Source organism: Ziziphus jujuba, chromosome 7 (genome assembly GCF_031755915.1).
Source record: "Ziziphus jujuba cultivar Dongzao chromosome 7, ASM3175591v1".
NCBI classification, from domain to species: Eukaryota; Viridiplantae; Streptophyta; class Magnoliopsida; order Rosales; family Rhamnaceae; genus Ziziphus; species Ziziphus jujuba.
Genome location: NC_083385.1, coordinates 10,659,809 through 10,676,416, shown reverse-complemented (window position 1 = coordinate 10,676,416; position 16,608 = coordinate 10,659,809). Strand labels below are relative to the sequence as shown.

Below are 16,608 nucleotides of genomic sequence, written 5' to 3'. Positions count from 1 at the left end.
TTTATTTTTTGTATTAATTACGACTTCACTCAAATTTTTTATTAAGTATAAAAAAAAATATTGTCTTAATTATCACAAATTTTTTTGATAAAAAATTATTACTAATTTAATTGAGATAAAGGATGCAGTGAGAAGTTGTATGATCCTGTATATTCAGTAAAAAATAAATTAAAATTCCAGTTTTGGATAAATTACAAGGGGAGGGATAAGGAGGGTGAATGGATGCATCTACTTTTTCTTACTCTTAATTTTCTATTACCAAATTGGATGCAAATGCAATTTGCACTCATCTCTTTTTAATTCTATTTCTTTACAGTTTTCCTACCAACCAAACAGAAACAAACAAAAGAGGTTAATAAATTTTATTGGAAAATGAAAGCCCTAAATAAAAAAAATTAAAAAATGTCAATTCGAAATGCAAAGTTACCAAAAAGCATAAAACATTTTGACCGCGAAACCTTTTCAACAAAAGCACAAGTCCAAAGAACTTTTTTTTTTTTTTTTTTTCGTCCTTTTTGAATACAAGTCCACAAGGTCCAAAGTACAAAAATAAAAATTTATTCATATGTTTCACATTCGCGATATTTCTTTCTTGTATACCCCAGAAATCCAATGAGATACATACACGTGTAAAATTTATTGGCTCATTTATAAATAGTACCATTACTTCATGCCCACCGATCATTCTTCACGTCCAACCCCCCAAATTTGATCTCTCAGTATCTCACACTTCCTCTTCTTTCTATTTTGCCCCTCTCTGTCTGTTTGCCTGTCCCTCTTATTACATTTTCAAACGCTATCGTTTCGATCCCTTCTTCTTCCCCAAACGAAAATTGAATGACCTGAACGCCAAAACACAAAGACGCGATCAATCAAAAAGGTCGTCTCCACCACACCAAATTAACATCCATCCGACCAGCCTCCACCGTCTGATCGTCTGCCGGTCAACGATGGGGAAGACCTTGACCCAGATCTTAAACTTCTGGCTCTCCGAGCATCCATCCATCGTAGCCTTTCGCTGGAGCCACACTCAATCATGGGGTTCCACCTGGTCCTTCCTCATCACCTCCATCGCCTTCTACGTCATTCTATCTACCTTCCTCCGCCTCTTTCTCTACATCTTCAACCGATCGGGTCGACCCGTATCTCTGGGACCCATACCCGCTATCCACAGCCTCTTTATGGCCCTTATTTCAGCCACCATATTCGCCGGAATCCTTCTATCCACGGCGGCCGAGATTCGAGAAACCCGATGGTTTTGGCGGCGCTCCAAAACCCCTCTTCAGTGGCTCCTCTGTTTTCCTCTGGGTACCCGACCTTCGGGCCGAGTATTTTTCTGGTCCTACGTTTACTATTTGTCTCGATTTCTCCACATGTTACGTACGTTGTTCACAATACTACGTCGTTCTAAGCTTCCAGTTTTCCACCTTCTGAACCATTCCTTTATGACCTGCATGTGCTTCTTGTGGCTCGAATTCTCGCAGTCCTTTCAAGTGCTTGCCATACTATCCACCACGCTTGTATATTCCATGGTTTACGGGTACCGATTTTGGACCGCTGTTGGGCTTCCAAGTGCTTGTTTTCCATTTGTTTTGAATTGCCAGATTGTGTTGTTGGGCTGCAATCTTGCTTTCCATGTGGGTGTTCTTCTGCTGCACTTTATGAAAGGTGGTTGCAATGGAATTGGAGCTTGGGTTTTCAATTCGCTGCTCAACGGCGTAATTTTGTTGCTGTTCTTGAACTTTTACGTCAAAATGCATTTTGGGAAAAGGAAGGTCGGTAGCTCTGGAGGTGGAATTCAACGTGGGGAGACCATGGTTCAGTCTTCCTCTGATTTGGTTTCAGAGATGGGAGCTAAAGAATTGTGAATACTAAGTTTATGGATTGAGTTTTTTTGACCACGTTTTTTTTTTTTTTTTTTTGGTAATTTCGGGATAAAAAGAATAGAATCCCCCTAAGCATTTCTTTTTTTTTTTTTTTTTTGGGCTAATAGGTGTAAAAATACATTGCATTAGCATAATAAATGTATATGGTTAAGCAAAGATTATAGTCAAAAGCAAATTTTGGGTAGAAATTCTTGTGCTTGTTTGTCAATTTCGTTCCCTTTCGTTGAGAACTAAATTTGGGTTGGAAATACTTTTGAGGAATTTTCTGTTGCTGTGAATCCGTCAATGACTACAAAAATTAGTATTCTCAGATGTCATGGAGCTGTTTTGATACTAATTAAGCAGCCGAAAATTAGCAGCCAAAGGAAAGAAAAAAAAAAAAAAAAAAGGGTTTCAAAAGGACAATCATTAAAAACTCTTTTCCTATATTTTCTCAGGAGAAATTATTGGTTCAATTGACGTATTTAAAACAGCAGAATACAGCACAAATTTCTGATATGTAATGATTTTGTTTTTGTTAATGATTGGAAAAAAGGATCTTAGTACCATCAGAAGAATATACTTGTAAATTTGGTAAAAAAAAAAATTTGGAGAATGATATAATTGTAAATTTGATTTGGCATCAGCAATGGAAATTATAGAAAAGTGCGGGTGGAGACGCATGACATGACATCAACATGTGAAAGCTGAGTTTGATAACACAATCGGAGGGGCATGGGTTTCCCGTTAATAATTTAATGATACCATACCTAATCAATGATTCAAACCCAAATAAAGTAATAATATTTTATTATTTTATTTGTTCAAAATAATCCATGAAACAATTAATACTAATAAATAAATCATACAAAAAAAATTAAATTAATCATATCCTTTGGTACTTAACGCTTATATAAGATATATTCAGCCAAAAACAGGCTTATAATATATATATATAAATCTTTTATTTTATTTTTTTGGTAAATCAACAACGCTTATACATTTATTAAGTATAAATATTGCTCCACAAATGCATAATTTGGCCCCTCTCAAAATAGTGGCTCTATGTTCTATACCTTTACCCGACATGTACTTCTTTTCTGTTTTCCGATAATAAAATACAATTTGTTTTTTTTTTTTTATATTTTCATATATTTGTTTATTTTACTCGATTAGGCAAATAAGAAAGTAACACTGTGTAAGAAATGGCCTATTTTTGCTTCAGCCAGGGAATACGTCATCATAATTAGAAAATCCATGGAACAAATGATTAATAATTAAAATTCCTAAAAAAAGAATAATCTAAGCATTACGTCAAAAATCACCACTCAGTGGCCACATAAAGCAGAAAGTAAATGCATACTGGTGATTGCATTCATTGAACAATACAAACCGTTGAGAGTGGAGTGCAGACCATTGAGGATTGGGCTAAATAACAAACATAGTTCGAAGAGATGGTCCACCCTACACATCTAAGAGATACGCTTTTACTGTTTATTCACACTTGCATTCCCAACGTAGCTTTTCAACTTCAAAATTTCCAAACTCCAATATGTATTGTTTTGTTGGTTCATGTGCACTTTGCAGACACGATACATACAGGAACAAATTTTTATTTTTTTCCTTATTATCCCCAAAAAAAAAAAAAAAAAAAAAGGGAATAACTTTTTCCTAGTTGTGTAGGAATAATTTCTGACAGTAAACGACTCCAGCTTTTTTCTTTTTTTTTTTTTATTTCTTTATTAATTTTTTTCTTCTTTTCTATTGGGGTGAATGTAAAGGAGTCCAGCTTTATTCATATTACTATCGTGCAAAACATAGTAAATTTTGTTATTTTTTAATAATGAAAAAGAAAGACGGAATAAAATAATTTAAGGGAAAAAAAAAAAGAAAGAGAGGGATTGCTTCATTATGCATCTCGAAGAGACTCAATCAGCTTTGGGCCGCCTAAAAATACGTTGGGTGGGTTGGACAAATTTCAGTTGGGCTGGATTATTATGTGGATTGGGTCAAAAACCAATCAAGAATTGAACATGGATCCTTACCCAAAGTAAGGATTTGCATCTTGGGCTGATTAGAAATTACTAATACTTCGAAAACCAAAAGGGTTAGTTGCAAAATTGCAATAAAGGTACAATAGAATTTTGTGATTAAAGTAGTGATTCAAACTTTTAATTTTTCAATTTATTGCATATTGATTGAATTTTTAATTTGGCCAAATGAATTTGTAATGTAGCATAGTTTATAAGAAAAGAGATTAAAGTGTTAATCATAAAAAAGAAAGCAACTCCATGGTTGAAACTGTTATCAATTTACTCGGTTGAATTGAAAATTTGACTAATATTCATTAAATAAAATAATTGAAGGTCTAAATTATTACTTTTGAAAGTGTGAATGTCTAAAATACAAACAATAGTACACAAGCCAAACACACAAAGTATGAACAAGAACTCGATAAGCAAACAAAACATGGGGAATTTGGCCCAATACCCCTGTAGGACCGAGCTTCATGAATTTTACCCCCTCAATTCATTTCTTTTTTGATCTACCCCTCCAATCTTTTAAAATCCCAAAATACCCTTATGTGTTTTTTTTTTTTATATGTTTTTTTCTTTCCTTTCTTCGACTTTTCCCCTCCATCTCTTTATCCATAACCAGACCTTAGGAGCCCTCTGTTTCCTTTCATGAATCGGCCGGATTGTAAGCGTGGAGACTGCGCGTTTTGAAGGAGATGGTGAAGAGGCGACTCAGAGAGAAAACTGCAGGATTTTAGAGAGCCCTAGGAGCAGAAGCAAAAGCAACAGGTAGACAACAGCTCTAATTTTGATTTTCTGTTAGTGGTGTTGGGAATTTTTTTTTTTTTTGGGAGAAATTGTGAAAGAGAAATTGTGAAAGTTGTGTTCTGGTTTTTTTTTTTTTTTAAATAACGGTGGTGGTAGGCATTTCTTGCTGAGATATATGTATGATGATATGATGCTGGATGGAGTACAGCCAAGTAGGGATACATTTCATTCTGTCATCAGTTAGTGGAAAGGTGCTTTCATGTTTGTTATCATGGACTTTCATTCTTTCTGGAATTTTCCGTTTGGTTGATTTTGTTTTGTTGCAGGTGGATAAGCAAAATGCTCATTTCTTTGGTGTTACGATCAACGAGCAACAAGCCGAGTGTGGTATTGTAGAAAGAGTTACTTCAAATGCACAAAGCAAATTTAAGGTATGTATATTTCATATTTTTGCATTTAAATTGTTTATATACCATGTTTGATGACTATGAACTCTCTCTCTCTCTCTCTCTGCATCTGCATTTTCTTTTGTGTTGCTGGTGTGACATTAAATTTATAATCTAATTGCTTTATTTTCCAGTTACTTTATTTCGAGCAAGATGTGAATGGCGGTTATGGTTTGGCCCTACAGGTACCATATCTTCTTTCCTATTGTGTCTCCAATCCATTTTCCATTTTATAGTGCATATGGTTTTTGCATTCTGAAAGCTGTCATGGTTGTTTAAAAAATTTGAAGCATAGATGGAGTCAACAGTGCCAATGATCATATACAATTGGTAGAAATGTTTTGTAATAATCTTGTCATGTTAAACTTTCTGCTGTTATATCCTTCAATTTCTAAGTACTATGCGTCTCTAATTTATTTTCAAAGCATAAAATTGTGGCTGTGAAATTGTGATTTTGAATATCACACATGGGTAGAACTTAAAATTAGTAACCTACCTGTGAATGTGACAATGATGCTCAACTTCTCTTTTCAAGTGAATGTCATTGCATTGTTTCAAGTGGTCAAGTGGTATTGGTGTGGCATTTTAATGTATTTCTGTTTAGTCCTCTGACCTCATTCCCAACGGCTTTCTTACTTGCAATTTGACTACAATCCTTTAAACAATTGACTTATATAATTGTACTATGATTTTATGTAGCATGCTTCTTTTTATTTTACTTTGGTTCAGCAAATCTTTACCTTTAGTCAATAATTTTGTCATATGGAAATGCTTTTTTTCCCCCCACCCCTCATCAAGCCATCTAAATTTCAATATATATCATTGACACACAAAAATCATGACAGTCAATTGCCTATTTAATTAAAATTCATTTAGCAGAATCTCTTCCTATGCACATGCATTTGACATTAGTGTGGTCTCTTTACAGATGGATAATTGATCCTCCTCTGGAGGTCAATGTACCATCAAAATGCACACCATGGCCTTATGCCCCTCCTGAACTCCCTACCAATGAAAATGTAGTGTTGGGCATCCAAGAGCATGCTGTAAAGCATCCTACAAAGACCCGCACATCTAGATCAAAAAGACGAAGCAAGAGAAAGCATGACACAAGAACGGTGGACACACAGGTTGCTTCAAAGCATTTTGAACAAATTTGAAAATCTTAGCACGAAGACGGCTAGAGATGCATGCTGCTGTGTGAATTTTAGGCATCATTCTTCAGCATCATAAAAAAATTTGAATTGCAAAGGCTTATTAGCACAGAGGCAGATGGCCTAACCTGGTATATGTGAAAAGAATTCTTCACGCTGGGCTAGTTGATAACAGGCATTGGAGTTTGAATTTTCACTTAATTTTTCACAAATTTTTTCTTTCTTTTATATATTTTTGTTTGGGATATCAGGATTTTGGTTCAGCATGAGTTATGCCAGCAAAGTCTTGCCGTGTCTGCTACCTTGTAGGACTTTGTATCCAATATGTTTCGAATCTTATACATAATCTTGGAACATAGGAATTATAGAGTTGTGTTCAGCTGGATTTTCGTAGAAAAAAAGATACCAAAATGTAATAAACAAAAAAGAAAAAAAAAAAAAAAGGAAACTTCCATATTTGTGAAAGGATCCAATTTCTTCCATATTCAGATTTTGTTTTTAGTTTTTGCACATGATTCTCTTGTCAATAACTGTTCACCATCGGGAAATTACCGACGAAACGGTCGGGAAAATACAAATGCCCTCTGGAAAAATTACCGACAGTTGCGTCGGTAATTTCCCGAGGGTGTACAGTGCAGAATATTTTGCCAATTTTTTGGACCCCACAAGGCCCCTAAGGTGTGTTGAATGAAAAAACATGCTAAACATGGATTCTATAATTGTACTAAGGAGAGAAAATCATAAAATTTCATAAAAGTGTATCAAACTTTGCAAAAAATTGATGGCTGTTCAACCTCGGGAAATTACCGACGAAACTGTCGGGAAAATACAAATGCCTTCTGGAAAAATTACCGACGGTTTCGTCGGTAATTTCCCGAGGGTGTACAGTGCAGAATATTTTGCCAATTTTTTGGACCCCACAATGCCCCTAAGGTGTGTTGAATGAAAAAACATGCAAAACATGGATTCTATAATTGTACTAAAGAGATAAAATCAAAAAATTTCATAAAAGTGTATCAAACTTTGCAAAAATATTGATGACTGTTCACCCTCGGGAAATTACCGACGCAACTGTCGGGAAAATACAAATGCCCTCTGGAAAAAGTACCGACAGTTTCGTCGGTAATTTCCCGAGGGTGTACAGTTCGGCGTATTTTGCCAATTTTTTGGACCCCACAAGGCCCCTAAGGTGTGTTGAATGAAAAAACATGCAAAACATGGATTCTCTAATTGTACTAAGGAGAGAAAATCAAAAAATTTCATAAAAGTGTATCAAAGTTTGAAAAAAATTGATGACTGTTCACCCTCGGGAAATTACCGACGAAACCGTCGGTAATTTTTCCGGAGGGCATTTGTATTTTCCCGACAGTTTCGTCAGTAATTTCCCGAGGGTGAACAGTCATCAATTTTTTGCGAACTTTGATACACTTTTATGAAATTTTTTGATTTTATCTCTTTAGTACAATTATAGAATCCATGTTTTGCATGTTTTTTCATTCAACACACCTTAGGGGCCTTGTGGGGTAAAAAAAATTGGCAAAACAATACGTACTGTACACCCTCGGGAAAGTACCGACGAAACCGTCGGTAATTTTTCCAGAAGGCATTTGTAGTGTCCCGACAGTTTCGTCGGTAATTTCCCGAGGGTGAACAGTCATCAATTTCTTTCAAACTTTGATACACTTTTATGAAATTTTTTGATTTTCTCTCCTTAGTACAATTAGAGAATCCATGTTTTGCATGTTTTTTCATTCAACACACCTTAGGGGGCTTGTGGGGTAAAAAAAATTGGCAAAATAATACGAACTGTACACCCTCGGGAAATTACCGACGAAACTGTCGGTAATTTTTCCAGGGGGCATTTGTAGTTTCCCGACAGTTGAGTCGGTAATTTCCCGAGGGTGAACAGTTAGCTTATTTTTTTCAAACTTTGATCACTTTTATGAAATTTTGGGATTTTCTCTCCTTAGTACAATTATAGAATCCATGTTTTGCATGTTTTTTCATTCAACACACCTTAGGGGCCTTGTGGGGTCCAAAAAATTGGCAAAATATGCCGTACTGTACACCGTCGGGAATTACCGACGAAACTGTCGGTAATTTTTCCTAAAGGAATTTAGTGGTTACCGACGATTTCCTCGGGAATTACCGAGGGTGAACAGTCATCAATTGTTTTGCAAAATTTGATATACTTTTATGAAATTTTGGGATTTTCTCTCCTTAGTACAATTTTAGAATCCCTATTTGCCATGTTTTTGCATTCAACACACATTATGGAACTTGTGGGGCCCAACAAATTGGTAAAACTTGATGGACTGTACACATTCGGAAATTACCGACGAAACCGTCGGTAATTTTTCCAGGGTTTATTTGTTGGTTACGAAAAAGCATTTCTGTAATTACCGATGGTGAATTGGGAATTATCGATGCACCATTGATAATCATCTTTCCTTTAATTTTTACCACAACCGAGGGTTTTTTTTTTATCTTTTATCTTTTATCTTTTTTTTTCAACGGTTGTCAATAGTAAAGATAGGTTCAGCATATTAAGATAACATTAGTATAACATTAGTATAGACCGTCATAACATTAAACATACGATCTACATTGAAAGTTTATTAAAGTACAAATCAACAGCATATTTTTTTCTAAAAAACATAATGTCTTGCAGACCAAATGAAGGGTTCTCCTCACTACTCATGTACTCAATAAATTTCAGAGCGTAGACGCCACAATCACCCCTGCAGAATAGCATTAATGATTAGCATTAATGAAAACCAACTACGTGTATTTTCACACATAACCACAATAAAAAACAGCAGCAATACAAGTTGTTTGAAATGACAACACATTCATACCCATTATCTTGGCGGGGTGCATCTTTGATCATGGTCATCGTGAATGGATCTAAAGTGGGAGACACGTCCGGATTCTTCCCGTAATATCCCCCATCCCTCAATAGGTAAGGCAGCATATACGCAAGGCATTCCGCATTCTTCAACTCTCTATTCTGGACATATTTATTTCCCATATTTGGATCGTATAAATCAATATGTCGGGCCTTCAAGTCCACACATGCTGCCAACCAATGCGCGCCTCCATTGTTGACAGGGATGTACACCTGCAAATTAGAACATAACCTCATTATCCACAAAATGGGAAACTTAGTGAGAATTTTTTTCAATATATGTATGGACTTACATAATCACATATCCGCCACGACACGCTAGGTTTGGGTGACCTCCCACGCACATAGTTACAAAGGGTCGCATCACATGAATATGTGCTACAAGATGCGCTCCATATGGGATAACGCCCTTTGATGGATGACTACCAAATAATGAAATATATACAATATAAAATATCATCAATATAACATTAAGCAACGCAGTAGCATCCCATCATCTTACCCAAAATAACACGTCTAATATGGCACAGGTGTTGGTGAACATCTTCTCATTATCAAACCGTCTTTTTCGTATGAAATACAAAATAGTGTCAATATGCTGCAAAACCACATTAAAGGAAATAAGTAACAAGTGCGAGGTGATAAATAAAACATCATTCCAAACATAGGACCACAATGATTTTGCATGAACATAAAACATATAACTTACATCGGAATTCAACCATCCTTCATCGGTCAGTAGCTCAGCAAAAGATTCCTTTCCCACCGTCATATAAGATGTACACACGGTTGCTTCCTTCGGTGCCACCCTATACCACTCATCGAACGCCCTCTCCTTTGATGCATCAATAGGTCGAGTAAGATTAAATTTGACCTTCTTTTTACACGGGTCGGTGTAAGGAGAGATGACGTGATGTGACTGGTGGTAAACTCGACCGAATCGGCTTGTATCACTAACGTTATGCTTCCGATCTTCTACCTCAATCTCAGCTGATTGGTCATGATGTGCACTGTCAGCTGAAGCACCGATATCCCACCCGAAATGTAAAGGCCGATATGGCACCAAAGCCCAGGAATCCTCCACATAGGGTCCTCCAGGTACGATAGGCTCAACCGGTGTATTACAATCATCATCCTCCTTCCTACCATTGGAACCGTCTATGGGTGCATCAAATTCTTCAGCTTGCTCTCCAACAGACGGTGCCACAGGGGATGATGGTCTAACCGAAGATGACGGTGAATGGCTATGCATATGATGCTCGGCCTGCAAAACACAATGATTATTTTTGCAGTTCCCAAACTCTAACAACAAATAATTGCTGAATTACAATATGTAATTTAATAATGCTGAAGCACTAATCTAATTGTACTAAGTTGTCTAAATGATACCTGATGCTTTTGTTGGTCAATAACAGAACTAAGCATCTTCCTTAACGCTGCCATCTCTTTATTTAATTCATCAACTTTTGCCTCCAAGCAAGTAAGCTAATCAATATCAATATCCAAAACATAAGTCAACATATATTAGTACAACATATGAAATACAAATTTGCGTGCAAGTAACAATTGCATACCCTGAAATTAGAATCTGGAGGGCCACTAGAATGCTCCCCAGCTTTGGACGCATCTTTAGCTCTAACATCTTTAGTGCCAACTATTGGTGCTACAATTGGAGGTGACGTGTAGCGAACTTCATGTATGTCAACTGCTATTGTTCGCCAGTAATCCATAGTCTTCTCCTCATTGGTAGCATCTAACGTCCAGTGCACAACATACTACATGCAATGAAGAAAGGAAAAAAAAGTAAATTTGGAAACTGACTATGGTAATGTAACTTGAATGTAGTCGTACCATGTAGTCTAAACAAAATTTGCCTTACACTCCTATTGGAGGAGAACCAATTATGGATAGCAAAATGGTTCGGTTGCCTTGGAGTATGCCATCCAAGGATCCTCGGACAACGGGTTTCCAACCGGTCGGCAAATTGGTTACCAAAATCAGGGATTGCTTCAAACCCCCACACCTACAAAATACAAATTATAGGTTATTAAATATAAATTTTAAGTAAACGCTACATGTATTAAATATATTACCGTACCTGAAACACCAATGGAAAACCTTTTAGGTCATAATACTGTGATATATTCTTTACTGCACGTCCTCGTCCTCGTAGCTGGAATGCATTGTGGAATGAGTTGATCGTCTCCTTGTAGCTCAGAATGCCCCAAGGGTAGGAATTAAATACGTCGAGATCAGCAACCAAATCAATGAATTTTTTTTTTATTTGAACCTTCGGATCCATTCCGAGTACACCATGAACTAAGAAATATAGTAACGCAATTCTAACAGCATCCCAATCATCCACAAAAAGTGTATCCTTGAATAGTCGTTCCAGTTCGGGCGGTTTCAAGTCACTCCTGTCATCTAGCAACCTCGTGCGCAGCTCATTTCCTTTGGAAATTTGCAAATCATACATCGAAGGGTACCTACAAAACTTTAACCCACTAATGAGTGCGAATTCCCACTTCGTAAACCGCGCTGCAAATCCGCCGAAGTTAAACTCCAGTACTTCTGGATTGTTGGACTCAACTTGTCTGCAAAGCAGGTGATGCACTAACTGACCAGAAAACCGGAGGTTCTTCATGTCAAGTAAGTGTCCAAAACATGTTTGTCTATACTTTTCGAGCTGCTCACTTGTGAGGACACTTGTAATTACTTTGTTCGCCCCTATTGGATTCCCGAATGAATGTGCCCTACCTTTATTTATATCAGCATCCTTCAACATCCGTTCCTTTGGAGCATCGATGGGCTGCAATATGAATTACATAAATGGAACTGACATCAACGATTTAATCATACCCTATTTTTCCACCCTAACTTGATAATAATAATTTCCAACTAAATCTTAAGACATATGGGTTCACATTTTTGAACTGTCGAGAAATTACCGATGAAACCATCGGTAATCAACCTACAATGAACTAAAAAAAAAGCCCGATGGCCTATCGGCAATTACCGATGGCCATCGGGTGAAGTTTTTCTTCAGTTTTCACATTCATGAATAAATACTGTCACATGTCTTATCATTTACCGCACAAAACAACCTAAATGAATATAAAACTTACCGTATCAGATGGGGGAGAGGAAAGTGGAACGTGCCCTCGAAGTTTGGTGCTTTCCGTCTCAGATTTGGATTTCTTCCTAGTAGTATGTTGACGCTTAGAGTCGGGTGCTACTGCTGTGCTACCACCGCGTCTCTTACTTTCCACCTTCTTAACTCCCTTCTTCGGTTGACGTCGCAAGTTCCTCTTTGGTGCCATTATAAAGTACAACCTACAAATGTACATTGACAACATTAATAAACTTTTATCTACCTTTAACAACATTGTCAACTATGTACACATACATGTATAAATATCCGCAATCCTCAATTTCATACGCTCTCTTCCTAAGGATATTGTGCATGCCATAACATTTACTGAACATTTAATGTATAGCAGTGTGCATGCCATCTAAATATTTCTTTCTTGTTCTTCTTTAATTTTTTATTTTTTTCTTTTGTGGGGATAAAGTGTTTGCGTGTTTGCTTCTAGCTAACCATGTACCTAAAATTTTATGCATCGATCTTCTCTCTCTCTTTCTCTCTCTCTCTCTCTCTCTATATATATATATATATATATATCTATACCTTTAGAAAGTACTAACTCTGGAATTCTCAACTTCAATTCTAATTAATCATAAAGTATTTTTCTCTTTTCTCCTAGTCAAGGGCCACCACCAGGAAATCCAAATCCGGGTTGGGGCGCACCAACAGGGAACCAAGGGAAATGGGGAAGCGAACGGAACCAAGGATGGGTATGTTGATGTTGCTGCTTGTAAGGGTCCTTTTGGTCTTAGTCAACAACCGTTAAAACATATTACCTTTATCTAGACAGGATGCTTTTATGCTTTTTGGATCAAATAAACGCTACCCTAGTTTTCATACATATTTGTGACCCAAAATTCATAATATATTTCATTATTTTGTATATGAATACAAGGAAAAAAATCTAATAGGGAATTCTTGACGGTATTACATTCCTTTATGAATTACTATTAATTTCTGTCTCTCTCTCTCTCTCTCTCTCTCTCTCTCTTTCTCTCATTCTTTCCCAAAAAATACCCAAAAAAAATAATCATAAAGTATTTCTCTCATTTTTTCTCTAATTAATTTCTCTCTCTCTCTTTCTCTTATCTTCAATTCTATATATATATCTATACCCAAAAAAAATCATTTTTTTATAAAAATTTAAAAAAAAAAAAAAAAAACGACGTGTCGTCTGGGTGTCGTCCATCCCAGACGACATGTCGTTCAATCCATCTTCAACCCTTGTCCGGGTCGACCCGAACCCGCCTAAACCAGCACGACCCGATTCTTGACCAGTTTATTTCTTCCACCTCCGGCCACCGATCAAGGCCAAACCGGTCCCATTTTTTTCCTCTCTTCATTTCCTACTAATGCCCAATATCAATCTATCCTAAATCTTCAAAAAATAAACCCACCTAAACCACTACCGACCCGATTGTTCACCGGCCTATTTCTTCCACCTCCGGCCACTGATCAAGGCCAAACCGGTCCCATTTTTTTCCTCTCTTCATTTCCTACTAATTCCCAATATAAATCTATCATAAATCTTCAAAAAATATAAACACAAAAATTATAAATAAAAACCCACTCCACGGCAACGAAAGAAATAAACATAAAGCCAAATCCACACAAAAACAACCCACACCGGTCCCACGGCAACAAATAAAGAAAGAGATTCAACCAATTACCTTATTCCCTGTGCTGAGATGAGATCCTAATGTTTGCCTTTTCCACGACAGCTTCGGTTTGGTTGTTTGTATTTGTGTGTTCGTGTATAAAGCCGTTTGTTTTTGTTTGGTTTTAAAAATAAAAGGATATGTAAGTAATTGTTTTTTGTTTGAGGATTATAAGGGATATTAAGGGGTAGATCAAAAAAGAAATGAATTGAGGGGGCAAAATTTATGAAGCTCGGTCCTACAGTGATATTGGGCCAAATTTCCCACAAAACATTCTACCGGCCCAATAATTGTCTCACCGTAACACCATATTATAGTATTTCCATTTTTATTACTTATGTGTGGTATGTAATATGGGAGGAATAACTCGTGATTGAACTGGAATGTTTACAAAATCAGAATTGTTCACGCAAAGAATTTCCCCAACATTTAAAAAAAATAAATAAATAAATAAAGTTAGAATGTTCATAGCATTAATTTTGGTCAAACTAAAGTTTTATGAGATAGACTCTTTTAGTGGAAGAATACAAAGAGGAAGAATGAAAATTACGTAGTGAACTTTTCTTATTATTATAATGGACGACATATTGATGATAAAGTTTCACATTTCTTTTTTTTTAATTATTTACTTAAATTCTCTCCATTTCTACTCTGCCACATAATTCACTGTATTTGCACTCTTTCTTCGAAACTTTTACTTTACTTGTAACTACAAATGCCTAATAAAACTAATAACAAGGATAACAATAAATAATAATTGATGAAACAATTATACTTAAACCAAATTATTTATTAATAACTACCATTGTATGCTCTTATACAGGTCGACTATCTAGACAAATACACATTTTCCCAACTTAAATGATACACGTGGCTGACTTGGTTTGGGCTTTTGGTCAGAGGATTAAATATTATGGTGCTGAAGTATGTATTTGTAGCAAGTTTAATCCTTATCCAATATTCCACCAATCAATCTTTCTCGTTATTATTATTTTCCAGCAGCCCAACCAAAATTGCACAGCTCTTCATATATTTTTCTAACATGATATTTAACGAAAAAACTGAGTCTTGTTATTCATCGTTTAGACATAACCCACAAGGCAAGCAGAATTGGGTCGGTGGTGGTGGGCGTTTAACAAATTGGAGACCCAACACGGAAAAGAATAGGATTTTGTGTTTGGGATATAGATATTCATTGTTTAATTTATTTATGCAAACTTTGTTGCCAAGATATAGATATTCATTGTTTAATTTATTTATGCAAACTTTGTTGCCAAGATATAGATATTCATTGTTTAATTTATTTATGCAAACTTTGTTGCCAAACAATACCAGCGTCTGCTACAAGTTAAAATCTGGGGTGGGTGGAATGACATGACTCCTTGACTATGTCCCAATTTATTGGAGACTTGGTTTTCTGTCTCGATCCCACCTTGACTACATGGATGGTGCAGGAAATCCACAGCATGTGGATTTGTGTTTGGTTGATGGGAAAATGTTGACCACAATGGATGCATGCTTTAATTTGCACATTTTCCAATTGATTCAAGAAAATTTCAACTTAAAAGACTTTTTCCATGGCACTACTCTGCTGAAAGAAACCTTCCCCGGTTTAACACTGGCCTGCTCTGCTGAAAGAAACCTTCCCTGGTTTAAAACTCTTTTCATGAGCAATGCGCTTCCCAAACTATTTAGTCAATTTTCAAGGTCTCTTATTTGCCAAAAATGGGTTCCACAAGACAAACCATACGCACTCCCCCACTTGCTTGAAAACGTGCCACTACCATTTCTGTCTATTGTCAGCATATTGTTATATATTCTGTATATTTTTAACACATTATAAAAGATTAAAAAAATCACAATCACGTTGAATTTATTATTATGGTGTTGAGATGGGATTGGGATGCGACGGAACTTGGCAGTCTTTTAGGCCTGCTGAGAAAACAGCGAGGATGCACGTAGGAATTGGACCGGTTGAGCAAAGTTACGCCCGAATAACCCTCATGTTGAATGGTAGAACAAGTCTGACCCTTCGGTGTGAAATGGAGAAGATTGTGAATAAAATAGATATGAGATATGAGAAAAACGGAGGTAAGAAAAAACAAAATTGTCTCTTATTTGGTATTAGAATAAACTAAGATGAGAAATGAGAAAAACATTTTTTAATAACTAGTTTCCAAATTTCAAATTTATTAAGTGTGATAAAAAGTCTTTGGGTTCAAGTAACCCCAATAATTTATTCAAAAAAAAAAAAAAGTAATCCCAATAATAATAATAATAATAATAATAATAATAAAGTATGAAAAATTAAAACTTTAACTAAAAAATTAGTCGCGCAAGGCCTGTTTGAAACTATTTTGCAAATCATTTTTTAATTTTGCAAATCAAAAAATGAAATTGCTAAATTGGATTTCATATTTTTAAAATTTAAACACATGTTTGGTAATTTTTTTTTTATAAGAATGAAAAAGATAAAATCATATTTGATAAAAGCATAATCTAATATATATATATAAGAAAAAAAAAACTTCGTTATTGAAAATAATAAACATTATCCTATTTCAATTAGATATATATTAAATATGGTTTATATTTATATAAGATGAATATTTTTTAATTTAAAAGGATAAATATTCTTTATTTTCTATA

General features: G+C 35.7%; 1 protein-coding gene across 1 annotated transcript; it reads left to right on the top strand.

The window, feature by feature from the left end:
- The first annotated feature begins 582 nt into the window (after nucleotides 1-582).
- LOC107424820 (elongation of fatty acids protein 3-like) lies at nucleotides 583-2,136 on the top strand. Its single transcript, XM_048478439.2, has one exon. The coding sequence runs from the start codon at nucleotides 951-953 to the stop codon at nucleotides 1,866-1,868; it is 918 nt and encodes a 305-aa protein (XP_048334396.2). The 5' UTR covers nucleotides 583-950; the 3' UTR covers nucleotides 1,869-2,136.
- Nucleotides 2,137-16,608: the final 14,472 nt, after the last annotated feature.

Bases quoted from the DNA above. Each gene is read 5' to 3' on its own strand.
- LOC107424820 (XM_048478439.2), top strand. From the start codon at position 951: ATGGGGAAGACCTTGACCCAGATCTTAAACTTCTGGCTCTCCGAGCAT.